This window comes from Pan paniscus, chromosome 1, assembly GCF_029289425.2.
Source record: "Pan paniscus chromosome 1, NHGRI_mPanPan1-v2.0_pri, whole genome shotgun sequence".
In the NCBI taxonomy this organism is placed as follows: domain Eukaryota; kingdom Metazoa; phylum Chordata; class Mammalia; order Primates; family Hominidae; genus Pan; species Pan paniscus.
The window spans coordinates 174,819,413-174,844,290 of record NC_073249.2 but is presented as its reverse complement, the minus strand read 5'-3'; the positions used below and the strand labels follow the sequence as shown (position 1 = coordinate 174,844,290).

Genomic DNA, 24,878 nt, shown 5'->3' with positions numbered 1-24,878 from the left:
TTCACTATGTTGCCCAGGCTGATCTGGAACTCCTGGGCTCAAGCGATCCTCTCTTCAGCCTCCCAAAGCGCTGGGATTACAGGCGTGAGCCACCTTGCCCAGTCTGTACATAACACCTTTTGTTTACCAATTCATTTGTCAGTGGCCACTTGGTTTACTTCCACTTTTTGGCTGATGCGAATAATGCTGCTATGAACACAGGTTTTACAAATAATCTGTTCAAGATTCTGTTTTCAATTCTTCCGGGTATATACCTAGAGGGGGAATTGCTGAATCACATGATAATTTTAATTTTTTGAGGAATCCTAGGAAATCACTTTTAGGAAGATGAAGATCTAGAAAAAAATTCACTAAAGTTTCTATGTCCATGTATTCCATGTGAAGTCTTTATGTACCCCAGATTGAAAACTCCTGGGCTGAGTGCGGTGGCTCACACCAGTAATTCCAGCACTTTAGGAGGCCAAGGTGGGTGGATCACCTGAGGTCAGGAGCAAGACCAGCCTGGCCAACATGGTGAAACCCTGTCTCTACTAAAAATACAAAAATTATCCAGGTGTAGTGGCACATGCCTATAATCCCAGCTACTCAGGAGGCTGAGGCAAGAGAACTGCCTGAACCCAGGAGGCGGAGGTTGCAGTGAGCTGAGATCACACCAGTGCACTCCAGCCTGGGTGACAGTGTAAGACTTCGTCTGAAAAAAAAAAAAAAGAAAAGAAAAAAGAAAAAGAAAACTCCTATACCCCGGCCTGGGCAACATGGTGAAACCCCATCTCTACAAAAAATTAAAAAATTAGCTGGGCATGGTGGCTGGTACCTGTGGGCCTAGCTATTTAGGAGGCTGAGATGGGAGGACTGCTTGAGCTTGGGAGGTGGAGGTTGCAGTAAGCCAAGATTGCACCCCTGCCCTCCAGCCTGGGTGACAGGGCAAGATCCCATCTAAAAAAAATAAAAAATAAAAAATGCCAGGTGCAGTGGCACACACCTGTAATCCCAGCACTTCGGGAGGCCGAAGCGGGTGGATCACTTGAGGTCAGGAGTTCAAGATCAGCCTGGACAACATGGTGAAACCCCATCCCTACAAAAAATACAAAAATTAGCCGGGTTTGGTGGCACACACCTATAATCCCAGGTAATGGGGAGGCTAAGGAACAAGAATTGCTTGAACCCAGGAGGTGGAGGTTGCAGTGAGGCGAGATCGCACCACTGCACGCACTCCATCCTGGGCGACAGAGCGATACTCTGTCTCAAAAAAAAAAAAGAAAAAAAGAAAGCAGAAAGAAAGAAAAAGAAAGAAGGGAAGGAAAGAGGGAAGGAAGGAAGGAAGGAAGGAAGGAAGGAAGGAAGGAAGGAAGGAAAAGCAAAACAAAGCAAAGCAAGGCTGGGCATGGTGGCTCACGCCTGTAATCCCAGCACTTTGGGAGGCCGAGACAGGCGGATCACCTGAGGTCAGGAGTTTGAGACCAGCCTGGCCAACATGGTGAAACCCCGTCTCTACTTAAAATACAAAAAATTAGCTGGGTGTGGTGGTATGCACCTGTAATCCCAGGTACTCGGGAGGCTGAGGCAGGAGAATCGCTTGAACCCGGGAGGTGGAGGTTGCAGTGAGCCGAGATCGCACCATTGCACTCCAGACTGGGGGACAAGAGTGAGACTTCATCTCAAAAAGAAAGAAAAAATAAAACTCGTTCCAATGAGACACCTCAGGACATAAAGGAAGTAATGTGGTTGGAAAACCATGAATATGGAATCAGACAATGCTGGTTAGAATCCAGTATTTACTTAGTTTAGAACCTGAAGTCTGATGAGCTTGGTGGCTCACACCTATAATCCCAGCATTTTGGGAGGCTGATGGAGGTGGATCACCTAAAGGTCAGGAGTTTGACACCAGCCTGGCCACCATGGTCTTTACTAAAACCCCATCTTTACTAAAAATACAAAAATTAGGCCGGGCACAATGGCTCATGCCTATAATCCCAGCACTTTGGGAGGCCGAGGCGGGTGGATCACCTGAGGTCAGGAGTTCGAGACCAGTCTGGCCAACATGGCGAAATCCTGTCCCTACTAAAAGTACAAAAATTAGCTGGGCGTGGTGGGGGGGCTCCTGTAATCCCTGCTACTCAGGAGGCTGAAGCAGGAGAATAGCTTGAACCCAGGAGGCAGAGGTTACAGTGAGCCGAGATCACACCACTGGACTCCAGCCTGGGTGACAAGAGCGAGACTCCGTCCCCCCAAAAAAAAAAAACAAATTAGATGAGCATGGTGATGGGTGCCTGTAATCCCTGCTGCTTGGGAGGCAGAGGCAGGAGAATCGCTTGAACCCGGGAGGCGTTCAATGTTGCGGTGAGCCAAGACCTTGCCATTGCACTCCAGCCTGGGCAACAAGAGCGAAACTCCGTCTCAAACAACAACAACAACAACAACAACAACAACAACAAAAGAACCTGGCTAGTCTTTGCCTTCTCTAAAGTTCCCCCTAAAATGAGGTTACTAATACCTATCCCACAGGACCACTGATGGTGTTTAGAGAATGGATGAAAAGAACCTAACATAGACCTTGGCAAGTCACCTGAAAGTTTTAGATACACAGGACAGAGGACTAGCTTCTGCCCTCAAGGAGAATGGCCACCTGATGACAGCCCCAGATGTGCAATTGGGTTACTTCAATGTAAAGTGGTCCAGGGCAATGATAGATGTATTGGGGAAAGGATATTTTATCCTCATGAGAAAGATCAGGGAAGACTCTCTGGAAGAAGTGGCTCAAAATGGGTATGAAGGAAGAACAGAAAGAACATATTTTAGGCTGAGGAAACAAGATGAACGAAGATAGAAAAGCATAAAACAGCATGTTGTCAGGAGAACTCAAAGCAATTTGGTGTCACAAGAACACATAATGCAAAGACATAAATGGGAATAAATGAGGTTGAAGAAGTAGGCAGCTTCTTAAAGGCCATGGTAAAGATCTTGACTTTATCCTGTGTCTTGGCTTCCTCATGTTTCAAATTCTTCCTCTGTACTCTGGGAGTACAGTAGTACCTTTATCACAGGGCTGTTAGGAGTACTAAAGTGAAACTAAATGGGATAACATATATAAAGCACTTAGAAGAGTACTTGGCACAGACTGAGGTTCAAATATCTCCTACCATTAATACTATTATCTTAAAGATGGCTGGAAAGGGTTTTTTTGTTTGTTTGTTTGTTTTTTTGAGATGGAGTTTCACTCTTGTTGCCCAGGCTGGAGTGCAATGTCACAATCTCAGTTCACCACAACCTCCGCCTCCCGGGTTCAAGCGATTCTCCTGCCTCAGCCTCCTGAGTAGCTGGGATTACAGGCATGTGCCACCACATCCGGCTAATTTTGTTTTTTGTTTTTGTTTTGTTTTGTTTTTTTGAGACGGAGTCTCGCTCTGTCGCCCAGGCTGGAGTGCAGTGGCGCGATCTCGGTTCCCTGCAAGCTCCGCCTCCCGGGTTCACGCCATTCTCCTGCTTCAGCCTCCCGAGTAGCTGGGACTACAGGCGCCCGCCACCGCGCCTGTCTAATTTTTTTTTTTTTTTTTTTTTTTTGTATTTTTAGTAGAGACGGGGTTTCACCGTGGTCTCGATCTTCTGACCTCGTGATCCGCCCGCCTCGGCCTCCCAAAGTGCCGGGATTACAGGCGTGAGTCACCGCGCCCGGCCTAATTTTGTATTTTTAGTAGAGCCGGGGTTTCACCATGTTGGCCAGGCTGGTCTCAAACTCCCTACCTCAGGTGATTCGCCCACCTTGGCCTCCCAAAGTGCTGGGATTACAGGCGTGAGCCACTGTGCCCATCCAGGAAAGGTTTTAAACAGGGGAGTGATATGGATCGATTGCAGGAGGAGGGAATATTAGAGGCAATAGGCAAGTTAAGGGGCTATAGCAATAAATAGTCGAGGAGAGAAAAAGCCTGCCCTGTGCTAAAACAGTGATAGTGTGGACAGAGGAAATTCGGGTATTTAAAAAGTAAAAGAGAGGAGCCATTGTGCTCATTTGAATGTGGGAGGTGAAGGAGCAGGAGTCCTAGGTTAGGACTCCTAGATTAGGTCCTCTAGGTTAGTTTTCTTCCTGAAGTGATCTCCATCCCTTCCTCCTTTTCCAATAACAAAAAGGCCATCACAGCACATTTCCTTTTAAAGTTTTATTAAAGTTTAATGGTACAATATTTTATCTCTTTTTTTGTTAATGCCAGTACAAAAATACAGTTGATGACTTGACAAAATGGCTACACCTAGGGCTTGAAGGTTTGAGTTTCTCCAACAGTAACAAGGGAAAGCATGCTTCCACCTGGAGCCGAGTCCAAGCACACAGCCAGTCCTGCACACGCATGCGTGCAAACAGGGAAGCTCAAGCATGAGAAGAGGAAAGAGGCTGTAGAAATTTGGGAAGAAGCCCACAGTTATTCCCAGGAGAAAAAAGGGAAAAAACAGGCTGATCTCCTTGGTAGGGGGTAGAATTACTGATTTACACTTAGGATTTATTGTTATTGTTGTTGTTGTTGTTTTTTAATGATAAGCTATTTCTGCAATTTTAACATTGTAGAAAAGATGCTACTAGTCTCCTTTCACCACTAAGGTGAGTAAAGTGGGAGGAAATGGGAAAAGACTGAAATACTTAAGTGCGAGGAGTAAACATCCAAGTGGCTCAAGTTTTGTGTCAGAAGGTTTCATTCTTTACATTCAATGACAAATTGACATTTAGGTGAGAGGGAAAAGGAGAAGAAAGTCTGCCACTCTCCGCTGGATCCACAAACATGCAGACCAGCTTCTGTTAGCAGAACTCTTCCACAGTGAGAGCGCTCCTTCCAGTGTAGGTAGGAATGAGGTTTCCTGGTCGGCTTAATTGTTCTGGATGATTCCTCAATATTCCCTTCCCTGCTGCTTTCCTTCCAGAACACTAACTCTGATGAAAGAAGGGGCACATTCATGTTACAATTCATCTTCAAGATGTTTCTTTCTGAAGGCATCACCCGTCAGCCTTTCCTGAGCTTCCTTCATCCCCTGAACAACTGTGAAATAAAGATTGGAGGAAAAAAGTATGAAGTAATATTTGACATTTGACAACCAATGTACACTTTTAAATGTTTCAGAAGAAATATGAGAGGAGTACAAGGTCTGGTCTCAAGATCTAGCTCTGGATTTTGGCCCTGGCAAGTCATTTATCTCTTTGAATTTGTTTCCTCATTTATAAAATGAAATAATATAACTCACTTCACACAGTATTACAAAAGTTAAATGGGAGCATGGATAATAAAAGTGCTTTATCAACTATGAAGTCATACCAAAATCTTAGCAGTTATTTTGGCTTACCCTCTAGGATTAGAGCTGATCCCCTGTCCTAGACTGTAGATGTTCACTTCACCCCCAGGGAAGAGGAAACACCTTCCTACCGTCCCCATTGTATCTTTTGGATGAATGTTGCACTTATTTTACTTCCTGTGGAAGTTACAGATTACACTGAGGGGTGTGTGTGCTGGGGCGGGGGTGTCTCTACTGAAGGGGGTCGTCATTTCCAGTATCAACTATACATGGATGAAGCCAAGTTCTCAGGCCAAAAAAAAAAAAAAAAAGAGAGAGAGAGAAACCTGGAAGGAGGGCCTTAAGTAGACTCGAGATGAAACTTCTTGTCTGTCTTGGGGCATCCTGCTTATGGATTTAGACTCAAGGGGGACAGCTATTTCAGTATAGGCTCCTGAATGGTGGTTCTACAAAGCACCCCTATATAATGGCAGGCCAGAAGCTGGGTTGAGCCAGAGTCTATGAATCTTGCAAAGCCAAACCATAAGCTCATAAGAGGCAGATAATATAGTTTGTTATTTCTGTTTTGTTTTGCCTATGCCTTTAGTAAAGCTGGGTTTGAATGTTCCAGTTTCATGTCAGCTGAGAGATGGAGGATTCAGGGAAGGGTCTCATGTTCACATCTGGACTATGTCAGTGTGGAGACAGCAGTGGTAACTTGGATGAAATTCTAAAGGGAAGGTGAATCTCAAGATATAAGAATTGGAGACCTAAAGCCCAGCTGCCCTTCTCCACGTGGAAAATTTCCCTTTGATACCAATCTCCAGTGATCTGCATCTGGTTAAGGAACATGACATTCTCCTTACTCAGGGGAAGAAGGTAATAGCTTCTACAGATCTCCTCTCCGTCCCTAGTCTGAGAATAAGAGTATCAAGGACTCAAATCATAAAGTGATCAACAGCCTGGCAGCATGGCAAATAGGGACACATGGCAACTTAGCACACAACTCCCTTTCATAGATGAGGGGAAAAGGAAGGAAAGCAGCAACAATACATGGCATGAATCCCAACCCCTGCCTCCAGAATGACTGTGCTCAAAGATTAGAGAACAAAAAAGCATGACTGGCTGACGATTGCAAACTTCCTTCACTTGTTTGTGCTGGTGCTCTTCTCTCTCCTGGAACATGCTTTTCCCATTCTGCTACTGACAAGGTCTCATTCTCTAAGGCTTAATCCAGTCAATATTTCTTCTAGCAAGCCTTACAAACTCTATGTTGAGCTACATTCCCCCGCCACTTCACTTCCATAGCTTGAAATGTCCTCCTCATATCTGTCCAGAGATGAAATTTTTATCCTTCTAGGTCCATTTACATTTTGGGGTTTTTTTGGTTTTTTTTTTTTTTTTTTTGAGACAGAGTCTCGCTCTGTCACCCAGGCTAGAGTGCAATGGCGCACGATCTTGGCTCACTGCAACCTCTGCCTCTCAGGTTCACGCCATTCTCCTGCCTCAGCCTCCCGAGTGGCTGGGACTACAGGCACCTGCCACCACGCCAGCTAATTTTTTGTATTTTTAGTAGAGACAGGGTTTCACCATGTTAGCCAGGATGGTCTCAATCTCCTGACCTCATGATCCTCCCGCCTCGGCCTCCCAAAGTGCTGGGATTACAGGCGTGAGCCACCACGCCCAGCCCGCTCAGCTATTTTTTGTATTTTTAGTAGAAATGGGGCTTTGCCATGTTGGCCAGGCTGGTCTTGAACTCCTGACCTCAAGTGATCTGCCTGCCTCGGCCTCCCAAAGTGCTGAGATTACAGGTATGAGCCACTGTGCTCGGCCTATTTAAGTTTAATATCTATAAAACCTCTTAGACTTGTTCACCTAACACTATTCCTCTTCCACTGAATTTTCATAGGAAAAACAGTATTAGCTCAGTAGGAAAAAAACTAAGTTCTGGACTCAAATTCTGGCTCTGCTACTTATAAACTATGAAACTATGGGCAAGTGACTACCTCAGTCACTTGTGTGCCTCAGTTCACAGCTGCCTGTGGGTCAGTCAGCTCTTCCAAGGGAAGGGGCTCAGTCTCATCTTCCTCCTATATCCTACACAGGATCTGGCCAAAAGCTATAGACATGCAGGAGATGCTCAGCTAACATGCTGAATTTACTTTCCTATCACAGACCTTGCATGTGGTTCATCCTAGTTCAATCTAGCAATAATCCTCCCTCCCTTCAGCATAACTATACCTTGCTCGGCACTGACATAAAAATACTTGTAGCTGGGGTTTCCATTCTCATTGATGATTTCAGGATGCACCTTGCCACTGGGATCTGTTATAGACAAAATGACACAGGGTTTTGCAGTAATTACAATAGACAGGTACTTCAAACACTACATGGTACATCAGGCCCTCTGGGAAATAAGATCTGCCCATATTTGCAGCCCATTACCTCACCATAATACCTCCTACATTTCTGCTTCCTTTTCTGCTTGATGATTTTGACTTCTATCCCCCATAAAACCTAGCAGAATTTATGCTGAACAAAGATTAGGTGGTCATTAAATATCTCTTATAAAATTGTTTGTGGAAAGACATTTATCTGGTTATATTATTCCATTGCCTTAGCTGCACTATAGGTTCAAGGGTGAGAATTCTGGCTTATATCTGTCTCTGTAGTGTCTAATACAGTGCTTGACATATGGCTGATGCGCAAATGGCTATTGAAGTGAATAAATGATCAGACTCTTTTTTTTTTTTTTTGAGACAGGGTCATTCAGTTTCCTTCTGTCATTCAGGCTCAAGGGCAGTGGCTTGATTATGGCTCACTGCAGCCTTGACCTCCCAGGCTCAATTGATCCTCCCGCCTCAGCCTCCTAAATAGCTGGGACTACAGGTGCGTGCCACCACACCCGGCTAATTTTTGTACTTTTTGTAGAGACGGGCTTTCACCGTGTTGCCCATGCTGGTCTCAAATTGGACTCAAGCAATTCACCCATCTCAGCCTCCCAAAGTGCTGAGACTACAGGCATGAGCCACTGTGCCCGGCCAAACTTTTGTCATTGCTTACAAAAGCAGTTAGTTAATGGGAAAAGTTTTCCTTCAGACTTGTAGTTCTAGCATTCAGAACTCCCCCACTCTCTCTTGAAACTGGTTTTTATTTGTTTGTGGTCATCCTGGTATAGTTTCACTAGGTGAAGTTAGTGCCTTGATTCATTTCTCTCTCCATCCACATCATGGATTCCCAGGTTAAGATCATATGCCTTACCCAGAAAAAGGATTCGTGGAATATAACCCCCATCAGGGCTGAAATCTTCATCTTTGGGTTCCTCTTCATCCTATTAAGATTAAATGTAAACCTTAAGTCAGATAACGTCCTCTCTCTCCTCAAAACCATTCAGTGGCTTCCCCACTTGTCAGGGCAAAACCCCAAGTCCTTGCAGTGGCCTATAAGGCCCTACATGATCTATCACCTAGGCACTTCTCTAACTTAATGTCCTACCCCTTGTTAAGTCCTCTTCAGCTACACTGACCTCTTGCTGTTGCTGTCATTAAACAAGCCAGGGATAATCCTAACACAGGCTTTTGGACTTGCTCTTACTCTCTGCTGAACACACTTTCCCCATTATTATCCACATGGTTGACTCCCTTTTCTGTTTCAGACCTTTGCTCAAATATCTCTTTATTTTCAAACCATCTATTTAAAACCGCAGTCATCCCTTCCACCTTTCTTTTTTAGCCCTAGCATTTACCACCATCTGACATATTCTAAAATACTTATTTTCTGTCTTCCCACACTAGAATGTTATTTCAACGAGGAAATTTTGTCTGTTTTGTTCACTGCTATATTCCTAGTACCTACATCATTGACTTGCACATAGTATTTCTTTAGTGCATGAATCAGTAAGACTGGCATTTTAGTCAAAGTTGTGGACTCATAGTCCTCCCAGGAGATTAAAAACCTACACAATCAGTTTTCTTTCTTTTTTTTTTTTGAGACGGAGTCTCGCTCTGTTGCCCAGGCTGGAGTGCAGTGGTGCGATCTCGGCCCACTGCAAGCTCCGCCTCCTGGGTTCACGCCATTCTTCTGCCTCAGCCGCCTGAGTAGCTGGGACTACAGGCGCCCGCCACCATGCCCAGCTAATTTTTTTATATTTTTAGTAGAGATGGGGTTTCACCATGTTAGCCAGGATGGTCTCAATCTCCTGACCTTGTGATCCACCTGCCTTGGCCTCCCAAAGTGCTGGGATCACAGGCATGAGCCACCACGCCCGGCCTAATCAGTTTTCTTTTTAAGAAATTTCCAAAGTTGGAGAATCCTCTATGAAGACGTTTTTACTGTTTCCTTTGAGTAGGAATCCTAACTCACCACAGAAAGTGGTGAGGAATTCATGTGCAAAGGCAATCAATACTTTCACAATTTATGATGTGGTTCCCATTTCAGGGGTTAAATACTTCGCTATGGTGAGGTGTATCAGCATTCAGGCTATCCACTAGCTATATAAGCAATCCCTTAGCTGCCTCACTGTTAACTGTTAATGTGTTCACAAGAGTCCCAGACCTATGTTTAAGTAAACATTATCTTTTTTTTTTTCTCTCTTTTTTGAGATGGAGTTTCACTCTCTCACCCAGGCTGGAGTGCAGTGGCGCGATCTCAGCTCACTGCAACCTCCGCCTCCTGGGTCAAGCGATTCTCCTGCCTCAGGCTGCCTAGTAGCTGGGACTACAGGCACGCACCACCACACCCAGCTAATTTTTTTGTATTTTTAGTAGAGACAGGGTTTCGCCATATTGGCCAGGCTGGTCTTGAACTCCTGACCTCGTGATCTACCCACCTCAGCCTCCCAAAGTGCTGAGATTACAGGCATGAGCCACCACGTCTGGCCCAAGTAAACATTATTTTTATAGAAACGTATGGCTAGCGGTATCATCATAGAGCATCTGAGTATCTCACATGTGAAAAGTATGGCCTAAAAGAGAGCACAGCTAGGTGAGAGTACCTATTCTTATCACTTATTAGGCTCTATGACCTTGACCAAATCACATACCTGCTTCAGGCCTAAGATGGTTCTTTCTGTAAAATGAGGATAGTACCAATAGCCTAAAAATCCCTTCCAACTCTAAGATCTGACATTCTATGACTCAGGATTCCAAGACCTGCAGCCTATATGAGGTATGTAAAAGCTATTTTCATAAGGAAACAAGCAGGTTGCACATATAAGCCCAGCACAGATTAGGTGCTCAGTTGAATCACATTTTGCAGAAAGTTGTGGTCTGCATGTATGACTATACCTTTAGTCTAGCTTTACAAAGACATAAAACATGTCATAATCATAAACTAAGGATAAAAGGACCTTAAAATCTAGTCATCTTAAGGCTGGGCATGCTGGCTCACGCCTGTAATCCCAGCACTTTGGGAGGCCGAGGCAGGCAGATCACTTAAGGTCAGGAGTTTGAGACTAGCCTGGCCAACATTGTGAGACCCTCATATCTACTAAAAATACAAAAATTGGCCAAACGCGGTGGCTCACGTCTGTAATCCTAGCACTTTGCGAGGCTAAGGTGGATAGATCACCAGAGGTCAGGAGTTTGAGACCAACCTGGCCAACATGGCAAAAATCCATCTCTATTAAAAATATAAAAATTAGCCTGGTGTGGTGGTGCATGCCTGTAGTCCCAACCACTCGGGAGGCTGAGGCAGGAGAATTGATTTAACCCGGGAGGAGGAGGTTGCAGCGAGCCAGGATTGCACCACTGCACTCCAGCCTGGGCAACAGAGCCAGACTCCATATAAAAAAAAAAAAAAATTTAGTCATCTTATTCAATCTCTCCTCTCCTAGTTCCTCCCAGAAATAGATGTTAGATGGCTTTCTAACATATCTGATGCAAGCCTTAGTATTAGAGGTCAAGAGAAAAACACATACATAAATTTGACTTTATACCACTAATGAAGCTGTAATGAATATGCACGAATGATACTAACTTTAAAAGTCTTAAAATCATAGCAGAAAGGAGAAACTCTCAAAGTCTTACCTCAAGATTTACCATAACAAAATTATGGGAGAGTTCTGAAATTTCCGTAGATTCTGCAAATTTGGGCTTTAGAGCTGGGGGGAAAAAGATTTTGGAATAGAAGAAAAAACATCATTGTCACAACTAAACCTTAACAAACATAAGCATCACTATTTCTCTTTGGTAGTTTAGGCATTTGTTTAGTTGATTCATATAACAAACTTTTTTTTACACTCTAAAAAACAAGAATTAGGCTACCTGGATTCTGAACCTGCACAGCTATGTGACCTTGAGTGACTTACTTCATTTCTCTGAAGCTGTTACCTCATTTATAAAATAAGGATAATGGCATACGGATAGGGGGGAAAAGCATTATTTGCTTTTTATAGTTACATTTCAAAAACCATTGACGTGAAAGACAATAGAGTGACAGTCTGCCACACATGTATATGTGTGTGTATACATATATGTATGTGTGTATATATGTTATATATACATATATATGTATATATTGTTATATATGTTATGTATATATGTGTATAGATGTTATATACACACATACATTCCTATTATTATTATTATTTTTGAGACAGAGTCTCACTCTGTCACCCAGGCTGGAGTACAATGGTACGATCTCAGCTCACTGCAACCTCCGCCTCTCGGGCTCAAGCGATTCTCAGCCTCCCGAGTAGCTAGGATTACAGGCGCGTGCCACCAAATCCAGCTACTTTTTTTGTATTTTTAGTAGAGGCGGGGTTTCACTATGTTGGGCAGGCTGGTCAACTCATGGCCTCAAGTGATCTGCCCGGCCCAGCCTCCCAGAGTGCTGGGATTACAGGCATGAGCCACTGCGCCTGGTCTTTTCCACTGTTTTTTACACTCCTTTTCCATCTAGGATTTTAAGTGCAGCATACTAAATAAAAGAAAAAGCCTGTCTGGGGAAGTGGCAAGGTGGTATAGCAGAAAGAACACATGCCACAGAGTCAGATAACTTGGGTTCTAATTTGGGTCCTACTTCCTTCTCATGTCTCTGTCCATACATTTCAGCTTCCTCTAACATGTATTGTTCATTTGACATTTTAGCACTTAATCCCATACATGACATAACTGTATCTTAATGACCTTAACTTCCCTAAAATCCCCTCCAAATATAATTGCAAATTTCATGAAGGCAGGAAATCTATGCCATATATTTCTTTAGTATTCCTTAAACAGTCAGTAGTGCTGGGCCAGAGTCAGTGCCAATTATTTGTTAAATGTTAATATTTAACAAGACATCTGAGTTTTGAATTTAGATTGAGCATTTGCACTTACCTTTGCAAGCTCCACACCAGGATTTATGAATAATCACCATCAGGGGCAGTCCACTTAAAAGCAAAACAAAGAAATTATAATCTAGTAATTCTACTTCTTGAAATTTTATGATAAAGATTAATATGTGAAGACATTTCTGTAGTATTATTTCAATTGGGAAAATCTTTAGACAAATGTTCAATAATAATAGATAATTGCTGTAACAAAATTATTGTTAAGTTCTAACACTTCTGTAAATTCTGCAAACTTGGGCTTTAAAGTTAGGGAGGGCTGGGCACGGTGGCTCATGTCTGTAATCCCAGCACTTTGGGAGGCTGAAGTGGGCAGATCACTTGAGGCCACGGATTCAAGACCAGCCTGGCCAACATAACAAAACCCTGTCTCCACTAAAAATACAAAAATTAGCTGGGCGTGGTGGCACGTGCCTGTAGTCCCAGCTACTGCGGTGGCTGAAATATAAGAATTGTTTAAGCCTGGGAGGCAGAGGTTGCAGTGAGCTGAGACCGCACCACTACACTCCAGCCTGGCCGACAGAACAGACTCTGTCTCAAAGCAAACAAAATGTTACAATATTTCTAAATGATTATTGTTATATAATCATTGAAAATAATTTTTCATTGGTAGCTTATATAAAAAACTAGGATACAAATGTATCTATAGTCTGGTTTTAATTATAAAATATGTACAGAGAAAAGAGCCTAAAAGAAAATGTACCAAAACATAATAATAGCAGTTTTTTGTGGATGATGGGACTGTGGATGTTTTCCTTACACTACATCTGTATTTCATGATTTTTCTACAATATAATTTTCATAATCAGGGAGGAAACTGTTCACAATGAGCAATGCAATCCACCCGAACCAGACTGGCTAGAGGAAGCTCTTAAGCTCTCAAGGCTCAAATGACAGTAGGAAGACCCCATGTAAGTAGGTAGCCATTAGCTTTCTCCATCACACAACCCCATGTCACCATAACAACATACACTGTATAATAGCTACCATGCACTTAACATATTGATCTGTACCTATTATTTACCCATCTCCCTCCATTGGACTTGGAGATTCCTAAGACAAGGAACTCTTAGCTGTCTCTATATCCTTTACATCTGACACATATATTATTGATAGCAAACACTTATATACCATTTGCCATGTGCCAGGCACTACTGTAAATATACATAAATTAACTCATTTAATAAGTGTCGAATCATTCAGTCACCTCACCTTAGGCCTACTTCACATCTGGATGGACTTCTGCCTGCAATACTTGTAAAAGCTTGTAAACCAAATGAACAGGGCAAGTTTAGGTGGGTAGTAGGATATAGGTAACCATAATAGCCAAAATGTGCTCAACGTTTATTACATGACATTGTGCTGTATATGCATTATCTCATTTAAATCCTCAAAATAACCCTAGGGTAGATACTATTAATGGTCTCACAATAGAAATGAGAAAATTGAGATGCTCAATAGAGTAAATATTTGGCCCCATAAAATCTAGGTTCTAGGCCGGGCACAGTGGCTCACACCTGTAATCTCAGCACTTTGGGAGGCCGAGGCCGGAGGATCACTTGAGCTCACAAGTCCAAGACCAGCCAGGGCAACATGGTGAAAACCTGTCTCTACAAAAAAATACAAAACTTAGCCGGTCGTGGGGTGCATGCCTGTAGTCCCAACTACTCACAGCACTGCACTCCAGCCTGGGAGACAGCCAGACCTTGTCTCAAAAATAAATAAATAAAAATAAAAATCCAAAACAAAAACCTAGGTTCTGCCACTTACTAGCTAACTCAGAAGTCCGACTCCAAAACCAATGTTCTTTCTGACGGTTACAGTCTACTTCAATTTAGAATGGTAATCCAGAATCCATGGTTAAAACCAATTCAATCAATAACCAACTTAATGAAGGTTGGAAAAAGCCTTTTGAGTTTGCCTCATCCAAACTTCCATTTCACACATGAATCCTGTTTATCAGAAACAAAAGGTAGTATAGATTACCTGATGAGCAAGGAATATACCATCAACCAAGGCAGCCCATCTACCCTATCTTTTAACAGCTCCATAGTTTCAGAGCATGCATGTTTTAGAATGTCTTGCTTTCTCTTTTCTCCCTGGCAAACATCTGTTTATCCTTCTAGAGCAGGGGTTGGCAAACTAGGGTCTGCAGGCCAAATCCAGCCCACTGTCTGCTTCCGTAGGGCCCATGATATGCAAATATTTTGTTGTATATTTTTACATTTTTCAATGTTTGCAAAGCAAATCTAAAGACTCCTTTGTGATATGTTAAAATTAATTGTAATTCACATTTCAGTGTAGTTTTATTAAAATACATTCATGCTTATTTGTTTACTTACCATCTATAAGTAGCAACAGCATTTGATGGTCCACAAAGCCTAAAACATTTACCATTTGGCCCTTTACTGACTTTATTCTACAGTGATGGTTCAAATGTTAACTCCTCTATAAAACCTTTCCAAAACCACCTCCCCCAACAGCTAGTTAGTCCTCTTCACCAGGTTTCCAAAGCATTTTGTCTTTTGTCATCATCCTCTGACCACCAGCCCATTTCATCCTATTTTTTTTTTTTTTTTTTTGAGACGGAGTCTCCTTCTGTCACCTAGGCTGGAGTGCAGTGGCGCGATCTCGGCTCACTGCAACCTCCGCCTCCCAGGTTCAAGCGATTCTCTTGCCTCAGCCTCCTGAGTAGCTGGGATTACAGGCACGTGCCACCACGCCCGGCTAATTTTTGTATTTTTAGTAGAGATGGGGTTTCACCATGTTGGTCAGGCTGGTCTTGAACACCTGACCTTGTGATCCACCCGCCTTGGGCTCCCGAAGTGCTGGGGTTACAGGCATGAGCCACTGCACCCAGCCTAAGTCTATCTTTTACTTGTATTTCTCACCACATATCTCTTTTTGTTTGTTTTTCAAGACCCAGCTTCACTGCTGCCCAGGTTGGAGTGCAGTGGTGCGATCTCAGCTCACTGCAACCTCCACCTCCCAGGTTCAAGCGATTCTCGTGCCTCAGCCTCCAGAGTAGCTGGGATTACAGGCACACCATCACGCCCAACTAATTTTTGTACTGTTAATAGAGACGAGGTTTTGCCACGTTGGCCAGGCTGGTCTCGAACTCCTGACCTCGATTTTGGACTCCCAAAGTGCTGGGATTACAAGTATGAGCCACCACACCCGGCTTCTCACCACATATCTCAAGAGCAAAAACACTGTATCTAATTGGTCTTTGAAAATCACAGCCACTGTTAAAGTAGGTACCTACCATTTGTTCAATGAAATCAATGAAGAATGAAAGACAAGCTTACAATGATATTTGCCTTGAAATGCAGAATGAAGCAAAACAGTTATGGAAATTGTCATAATATAATTACTGTAGAGTAGCTCAAAACATCTACTCTCTCAGAACTATCAAAATACTACTTCACTTAAAGGCAGAACAATGACAAGTATACCTAAAATGTTACATTAAGTTACACAGGGAAAGAGATTCCAGTAGACTATTTTAAAAGATTTTATTAGAGGAAATAATCTAGTAGATAACTTTCTTACTTCCACAAAAACAAAGTTTCTCAAGGATACAAACCAATGGATTTATCTGTGAACTCGGTCCCAGAATAGAAACTAGCAAAAAGTCAGTACAGTACTCAAAAAATACTTTTGTGGTATGAAAAAAGGGCAGGTGCAGTGTAGAACTGTGCCATCTTCAGTTTCTGTTCACAATTGTTTTAAAACAATTCTCATCTATCCAGTCTGCTCTCCCACGCCTCAGATGAGGGAAGCCAATGGTCAATGCTGTGATAGCCCAAGTAGGATCCAATCTAGGTAATCCCTGTCCACCTTAGCTCTGTCCTCTGGAGGGATTTGCCAGGTTGCACCACAATAGTTCTCCATTCTCTTTAGTCTGAACTTATGCTGTAAACCCAAGGCCTGGCACAGGGGTATGCAGGAAAGTTTGAGTGAATCAGTCACAACAGCTCTAGTACAGTACTGCATCAATATGCTCTGGAGACCTGCAGCCTATTTTTCCCAGAGAAATAAAGTGGAGTGGAGATCAGAAGCCATGGCTTCCCCCCTACCTCCTCTGGTTAGTGCAGGCTCTGGCTCAAATACTGAAGAAACATGTTGGCCAGTTGCGGCAAGTTCTCATTGTTGGGATGCATTTTAGTGTACGAAATAAACTGGCGACGAAGGCGACTCAGTTCTGCCATGGTCAAGGGCCGGGTAAACCGCAAGTGCTCTGTGGTACCAGGAAGCGTGAGCAAGTCCCCGGGGACAGCGCTCTTCTGCGCTTCCATCAATCCGGCCAGTACTTGACTCGTGACCTGGTCCAACTGGTGCAGAAAGCTGCCGGAGGCGAGGGGCTGGGACTGCGTAGACTGATGGGGTGGTGGGGCCCGGTTCTCAAACAGGGCAGAGCGGATCTCCGCCAGGGGCAACGGCTCCTCTAGGCCCACCAAAGTGAATAAAGGCCGGTCCCAGCGATTCCGAGAATCGGGAGCCTCAAAGCGCAGCGTTAGGGCCTCCAGGAGTTCGGGAGAGTAAAAGGCACCGGACCCATGCTTTGCAGATTTCTCTGATTCCGGAGTCACAAGAGCTGGAGACTCTGCAGCCCCGGATTCTTCTCGCTCCAGTTCCTTGGGTACGTCGGCCTGGGAACTTCCATTTACTACAGAGTCCGCAGTATGCAGTTCCCTGAAGACGCTGCTGCCCGCCGCCTGCGCTCTCCCGTCCTCCTCAGCGCGTGGCCGCCAACTCACACTGACGTTCCGGCCAGGGTTCTCGTTCGCGCCCGCCACCTGAGGTCCCGCGATCGGGCCGCCGGGCCGTACGCAGTAGACCAGGCAGAGCGGGGTGCGTGCCGCCCGTGCCAGGCAGTAGAGCTCGTAACGGAAACCTTTGATGTAGTTAAGCGAGTCCAGGATGACCACGTCGTGGCGACTCAGGCGCCGTTCCACGGAGGCTCGCAGAGCTCCACGCAATGCCTTCTCACGGGCAGAATCGCCGTACACCGCTGGGTCCTCTGCGCCCAGGACAGCTGCGTCGTCCACCACGTACACCGCGCGGCCCTCGGCAGCCAGCGCCACGCGCAACTCTTCAGCACGCCGGCTCTTGCCGCTGTACGGCAGCCCGCAAAACACCACGAGCGGCATCCTCTCTGGGAGCGACCATAGGCAACCGCGCTGCGCCAACTTCCGGGTTGTACGCGTCTCCGACGTAAGCCGGAAGTGCAAACTGCTCTTCCTGTCTCCCTTGACTTTTACAGACCTTCTTGTTTCTATGGAAACAGGAGTTCTACGCCAACTAGGCCCAGGTTCAGCTTTCTCAGAAAGGAGATACAGAGACTATAATGGCATCAGTTATTTATGCCAAATATTATAGGCCTCAGGAGAATGTGATCTTCCTGCGGCGAAAGACTGCCCGTCCATTTTATTAATAAGGCCTAAGGGGCATTAAATATTGTAAGCAATCAGCACTATATTTAGCATATAGAAGGCAATTAATAAATGCTGGTTCTCCTTCATTCCTCCTCTTAAACCTACTGGCTCTCAGTAAATGTCTATTCAATTACCATTTCAATCATTCAACATCTCCAAGGTTGGGAATTCAGAGATGAACATAAAACGCTTTCCCCACAAAAGATAAAAGGTCTGAATGGGAAGGATCAGGCGCCTACAATCAGAGTAATAAATACTACAATGGATAGATGCAGGTGAGGTTATAAAAGAACAGAAGGGAAAAACAAACTACCCAGAGAAATCACTGAAGACTTTATGTAGAAATAGTCATTTGACTTAGAACTTGAAAGACAAATAGGAATTTTTCTCCTTAGTAGGGTTGCCAGATAAAATACAGGATGCCCAGTTACATTTGAATTTCAGATAAACACCAAAAACATTTTTAAGCTTAAGTGTGTCCCAAATATTGCATAGATATATTTAAAATTATTTGGTGCTTATCTAAACTTCAAATTTAACTGGGCATCCTTAATTTTTTATTATTATTTATTTTTTCTTTTTTAGAGATGAGGTGTATGTTGCTAAGGCTGGTCTCAAACTCCTGGGCTCAAGTAATTGTGCCACTTCTGCCTCCCAAAGTACTGGGAATACAGGTGTGTGAGCCAAGGTGCCTGGCCTGCATCCTTTATTTTATTATTATTATTTTTTGAGATGGAGTCTCGCTCTGTCACCCAGCCTGGACCGCAGTGGTATGATCTCAGCTCCCTGCAACCTCCACCTCCTGGGTTCAAGCGATTCTCCTGTCTCAGCCTCCCAAGTAGCTGGGACTATGGGTGTGTGCCACCATATCTGGCTAATTTTTGTATTTTTAGTAGAGACGGGGTTTCACTATGTTGGCCAGGCTGGTCCCAAACTCCTGACCCCAGGTGATCCACCGGCCTTGGCTTCCCAAAGTGCTGGGGTTAAAGGCATGAGCCACCGTGCCTGGCCATCCTTTATTTTTATTTGCTCAATCTGGCAACTCTATTGTTGCAGGTTTGAGACCCAGAGCCATGAAACTGTTGGATCTCTTGTATAAACAGCAAGCACTATAGGATGGTAGGTGCAGAAATGTGAGTGTGCCTGTGCATGTGTGTATATTGTAGATGCACATATACTGGGGTCTTTGTATCTCTCTTGTACAGTATAGTAAAAAACATTCAAGTCTTGGCTCCTCCACTTGCTAGTGTTGTAACTACTGGCAAATTATGTAACTTTTCTGTACTTCAATTTCCCCTTCTATAAAATAACAACCGCTATTTCACAGGTTTACCAATCTAGTAGGTTGTTGTGAGGGTTAAATAAATGTAAACACAGGCCCGGCATGGTGGCTCGCGCCTGTAATCCCAGCACTTTGGGAGGCAGAGGGTAGATCACCTGAGGTCAGGAGCTCGAGACCAGCCTGGCCAACATGGTGAAACCCTGTCTCTACTAAAAATACTTTTTAAAAAATTAGTCGGGTGGGGTGGCGTGTGCCTGTAATCCCATTACTGAGGAGGCTGAGGCAGGAGAATTGCTTGAACCCGGGATGCGGAGGTTGCAGTGAGCCTAGATCGCACCACTGCACTCCAGCCTGGGCAATAAGAGCGAAACTCTGTCTCAAACAAAAAAAAGTAAACACAGACCAGTGCTTAGCTTTCCCTCCCCTGCCCTGCCTTTTCCTCCTCCTTATGCACTGAATTGTCTGTGCATAAAGTAAACCTACTTGAGACTTTACAGACTATTCAACTTGACTCTAGCAGGCAGTATGGTATACAGGTTTAAAGAGCAGGCTCTGAAGCCAGAGTGCTTGGGTCTGCCACTTGCTAGCTGTGTGCTCTTGGGCAAGTTATTTTAGTAAACTTAGAAAAAACGGTGCCTTACTTTTTTCATCTCTAAAATTAAGATAACAATAACACCAATCTCAAAAAGTTGTTGTGAGAGTTAAATGAGTTGATTTGCATAATTTAATGCCTAATGCACAGTAGAACTTAGTACAGCTGACCCTTGAACAACCCCAGGATGAGGGGCACTGACCCCTAACACCATCAAAAATCAGCATATAACTTTTGACTTCCTAAAACTTAACTATTAATAGCCTACTGTTGACTGGAAGCCTTACTAATAATATATTCAGTTAACACATATTTTGAATGTAATATTATATATTGTATTCTTACAATAAAGTAAACTAGAGAAAAGAAAATGTTATTAAGAAAATCTTTCCAGGAAGCAGGGGGGCAAAAAAGAAGAAAAAGAAAATCATAAAGAAGCAAATATATATTTAGTATTCATTAAGTGGAAATGGATACTCATAAAGGTCTTCATCCTTGTCTTCACACTGAGTAGGCTGAGGAGGAGGAGGAGGAGGAAGAGGAGAGGTTGGTCTTGCTGTCTCAGGATGGCAGAGGCAGAAGAGGGTGGAAGGGGAGGCAGAACAGGCAGGCACACTTGGTGTAACTTTATGGAAATATAATTTCTGTCTGATTTTGTTGCTTTTTCATTTCTCTAAAAATGTTTCTATACAATACCAATCTTTTTTCTTTGCTTTAGTTTCAGGGCACATATCTTAGAAGGGTCCATGTTGTAAAATAAGTCAAAAGCAGCTCTAAATAATTAGAACCTTCTGCCAGATCTGTTTTCTGGCACTGCCTCTTCTACGTGTTTTTCCTCATCATCTGGCACTCATCTCCATCAAGTTATCTTCTGTTCATTCCTCTGGTTTGGTGTCTATTAGCTCTTGAATTTATCCAAGATCATATCTTAAAACCCTTTACCCCTCACCTTTTTTTGCCATATCCACAATCTCTTTCATGATTTTGATTATCTGTCATAAACCCTGTGAAGTCTTGTGTACATCTGGACACAGTTTTATCCAGCAGGAATTTATTGTTTCAGGCTTGATGGTCTTCACAGCTATTTCTATAACAACAATGGCATCTTCAACGGTATAATCCTCCTAAACTTTCATGATGTTCTCTTTATTGCAGTTCTCTTCCATAGCTTTGACATCTGTTTTCTAGAGAGTACTGTATGTAATGAACCTTAAAGGTCCTTATCACCCCCGATGTAGTAGCTGATTTAAATATTGTGTTTGGAGGCAAATAGACCACCTTTTTTTTTTTTTTTTTTTTTTTTGAGACAGAGTTTCACTCTTGTTGCCCAGGCTGGAATGCAATGGCACAATCTCAGCTCACTGCAACCTCCACCTCCCAGGTTCAAGCAATTCTCCTGCCTCAGCCTCCCGATTAGCTGGGATTACAGGCATGCGCCACCACGCCCGGCGAATTTTGTATTTTTAGTAGAGGCGGGGTTTCTCCGTGTTGGTCAGGCTGGTCTGGAACTCCCAACTTCAGGTGATCCCCCCACCTCGGCCTCCCAAGTGCTGGGATTACAGGCATGAGCCACTGGGCCCAGCCGCAAATAGACTTTTTTATTTGCCTTTGGTGCTGAACTCATGGGGCTCTGGGTGGCCAGAGTATTGTCCAACATCAAAAGAACTTTAAAACGTAGTCTCTTACTGGCAAGGTACTTCCTGACTTCAGGGACAAAGCATTGATGGAACCAATCCAGAAAAAGGGTTCTTGTTGTCTAAGCCTTCTTATTGCACAACCTAAACACTGGCAGCTGGTGTTTATCTTTGCTCTTCGAGGCTGGAGGTTAACAGCTTTATAGACAAGGGCAGTTCTGATGACAAACCTGACTCAAACTCCTGGGCTCTGGTAATCGTCCCACCTCTGCCTCCCAAAGTGCTGGGTTTTTCTGCACAAAACAGTAGAGTTAGCCTGTCTCTTCTTGCCTTCAATGTTGGTACTTGCTTCTCTTCCTATTTTTTTTTTTTTTCCTTTTTAAAAACTGAAATAGGGTCTTATTCTGTTGCCCAGGCTACAGTTCAGTGGTGCAGTCATGGCTAACTGCAGCCTCAATCTTCCAGGCTCAAGCAATCCTCCCACCTCAGACTCCTGAGTAGCAGGAACAACAGGTGTGTGCCACCACACCCAGCTAATTTTTGTATTTTTTGTAGAGACAGAGTTTCCCATGTTGCCCAGGTTGGTCTTCCTTACTATTAATGTCCTTTGTGGCTTTTTTTTTCCAGAGTAGGGTACCTTAATCTGCATTAAACACCTGTTCAGGTAGATATCCTTTCTCTTCAATGATTTTCTTAATGGTGTCTGAGAATTCATCTGCTGCCTCTTGGTCAGCATAAGCTGCTTCTCCTGTATCTTGTTTTTTTTTTTTTTTCTGAGACAGGGTCTCACTCTGTCACCCAGGCTGGAGTGCAGTGGGGGGAATCTCGGCTCATGCAACCTCCGCCTCCCAGGCTCAAGTGATTCTCCTGCCTCAGCCTCCCAAGTAGCTGGGATTATAGGCATGGGCCACTACCACCTAGCTAGTTTTTGTATTTTTTGTAGAGACGGGGTTTCACCATGTTGGCCAGGCTGGTCATAAACTCTTGACCTCAAATGATCCACCCGCCTTGGACTGCCAAAGTGCTGGGATTACGGGCAACGCTGCGCCCAGCCTATCTTGACATTTTTTAAGCCAAACCTCTTTCTAAAATCAGCAAACCATCATTTGTTGTCATTAAATACTCCAGTTTTAGATCCTTCACCTTCTTTTTGCTTTAAGTTGCCATATAATGACTTTGCTTTTTCTCAAATCATATTAGAGTCAATAGGTATGCCTTTTTATAGTACCCACGTAAGAGCTACATATTATGCACATAAAAAGGCATTTGGCAAAAAGTGCAAGGTTTTTGCACCTGTTGGCATAGCTACAGTGGCAACTTCATGAATTTTCTTTTTTTTCTTTTTCTTTTTTTTTTTTTACGCAATTGGTCCTTACGCTGGATTTATCTTTAAAAAAATTTTTTTTTGTAGAGACAGGGTCTTACTTTGTTGCCCAGGCTGGTCTCAATCTACTGGGCTCAATCAGTCCTCCTGCCTCAGACTCTCAAAATGGATTCATCTGACCAGGCCAGAGCAAGACACCGTCTCAAAAAAAAAAAAAAAAAAAAAAAAAGGTTCATTTATCTTGAAACGACAAGCAACTACCTCTATAGACCTCAGTCTACAGTACATATCAAGCAATTCAATTTTTTCTTGTAATGTCATGAGCATTCTCTGCTTCTTGGGAACACTTCCAGCATCACCAATGGCACCTTGTATGGGTTTCATGGTGTTATTCTAGGTTTATGATATTGCACTAAATACCAGGAAAAATATGCAAGAGTTGTAAGAGATTAATTTTTTTTTTTTTTGAGACCAAGTCTCGCTCTGTCTCCCAGGCTGGAGTGCAGTGGCGTGATCTTGGCTTACTGCAACTCTGTCTCCCAGGTTCAAGCGCTTCTCCTGCCTCAGCCTCCCAAGTAGCTGAGATTACAGGCATGCGCCCACCACGCCCAGCTAAGTTTTTTGTATTTTTAGTAGAGACAGGGTTTCACTATGTTGGCTAGGCTGGTCTCGAACTCCTGACCTCAAGTGATCCACCCACCTCGGTCGGCCTCCTAAAGTGCTGGGATTACAGGTGTGAGCCACCGCGCCCAGCTGAGAAACTACGTTATACTGCAATACGCAATACACTGGAGAGACGTACTGCTCACTGAAGATGATTAATGTTGCACGGCATTTTAAGTGGATACTCACAATACCTGAGTTCACCTCCATAGCAACAGGAGGTGGCCACAAAATTATTAGTCATGTTATATACTACAGTTAATTTTTATGCAGTTATGATTTAATATGGCATCTTTACATTTGTTTACATTTCTCCCTTCTGCAAATGGCAGCATGTGTGGTCTATAGGTGTTTGTGTGCAGAAGTTTTATTTTTATTTTTATTTTTAATTTTTGTTTTTTAAGACAGAGTCTCGCTTTGTCTCCCAGGCTGGAGTACAGTGGTGCAATCTTAGCTCACTGCAACCTCCACCTCCCGGGTTCAAGCGATTCTCTTGCCTCAGCCTCCCCTAGTAGCTGAGACTACAGGTGCGCACCACCATGCCCAGGTAATTTTTGTATTTTTAGTAGAGACGGGGTTTTACCATGTTGGCCAGGGTGGTCTTGAACTCCCGACCTCAGGTAATCCGCCCGCCTCAGCCTCCCAAAGTGCTGAGATTACAAGCGTGAGCCACCATGCCTGGCCAGAAGCTTTTTAGACAGGGTCTCACTCTGTTTCCGGGCTGCAGTACGGTGGCATGGTCTTAGCTCACTGCAGCCTCAAACTCCCAGGCTCAATTGATCCTCCCACCTCAGCCCCCTCAAGTAACTGGTATTTTTTGTAGAGAAGGGGTTTCACCATGTTGCCCAGATTGGTCTCAAACTCCTGGGCTCAAGTGATCTGCCCGCCTCAACCTACCAAAGTGCTGGGATTACAGGCATGAGCCACCGCACCCAGCCAGTGTGCAGAAGTTTTGATAAATTTTAACTTGTAGATTTCTATATGTTTTATGGTAGTAAATGATAATATAGACTAATACCTACATATATTTTTACACTTGTAACATACCATTTTTTAAGTTTTTTGATATTTCTAGGCTATGCTGTTCATCTGCAAGTTTTTTCAAACTGCTTGAAATATCCAAAACAGTTTCCAATACATTTATTACTGAAAAAAATCCACATATAAGTGGACCTGTGCAGTTCAAACCCATGTTGTTTGGCCAGGCGTGGTGGCTCACATCTGTAATCCCAGCACTTTGGGAGGCCAAGGCAGGCGGATCGCCTGAGGTTGGGAGCTCAAGACCAGCCTGGCCAACATGGTGAAACCCAGTCTCTACTAAAAACTACAAAAATTAGCCGGCAATGGTGGCATATGCCTGTAATC

General features: G+C 43.7%; 2 protein-coding genes across 2 annotated transcripts in view; both read right to left on the bottom strand.

Moving 5' to 3' along the window:
• Positions 1 to 4,139: 4,139 nt before the first annotated feature.
• Positions 4,140 to 24,878, bottom strand: part of TXNDC12 (thioredoxin domain containing 12) — a 36,236-nt gene continuing 15,497 nt past the window's right edge. Inside the window, exons 3-7 of the mRNA XM_008976316.4 lie at positions 12,570 to 12,622; positions 11,277 to 11,350; positions 8,512 to 8,581; positions 7,492 to 7,575; positions 4,140 to 5,021 (exon numbers count right to left, since the gene is read on the bottom strand). Coding sequence (XP_008974564.1) covers positions 4,942 to 5,021; positions 7,492 to 7,575; positions 8,512 to 8,581; positions 11,277 to 11,350; positions 12,570 to 12,622 — 361 coding nt within the window. The 3' untranslated portion in view covers positions 4,140 to 4,941. The remainder of the gene's footprint in view (positions 5,022 to 7,491; positions 7,576 to 8,511; positions 8,582 to 11,276; positions 11,351 to 12,569; positions 12,623 to 24,878) is intronic.
• On the bottom strand, positions 16,077 to 19,571 carry KTI12 (KTI12 chromatin associated homolog). Its single transcript, XM_008976307.7, has one exon. It carries the CDS (start codon positions 17,731 to 17,733, stop codon positions 16,669 to 16,671), a length of 1,065 nt encoding a protein of 354 aa, XP_008974555.1. The 5' UTR covers positions 17,734 to 19,571; the 3' UTR covers positions 16,077 to 16,668.

What these genes read in the sequence shown, in the direction of transcription:
- KTI12 (XM_008976307.7), bottom strand. Translation starts at nt 17,733, where the DNA reads ATGCCGCTCGTGGTGTTTTGCGGGCTGCCGTACAGCGGCAAGAGCCGG.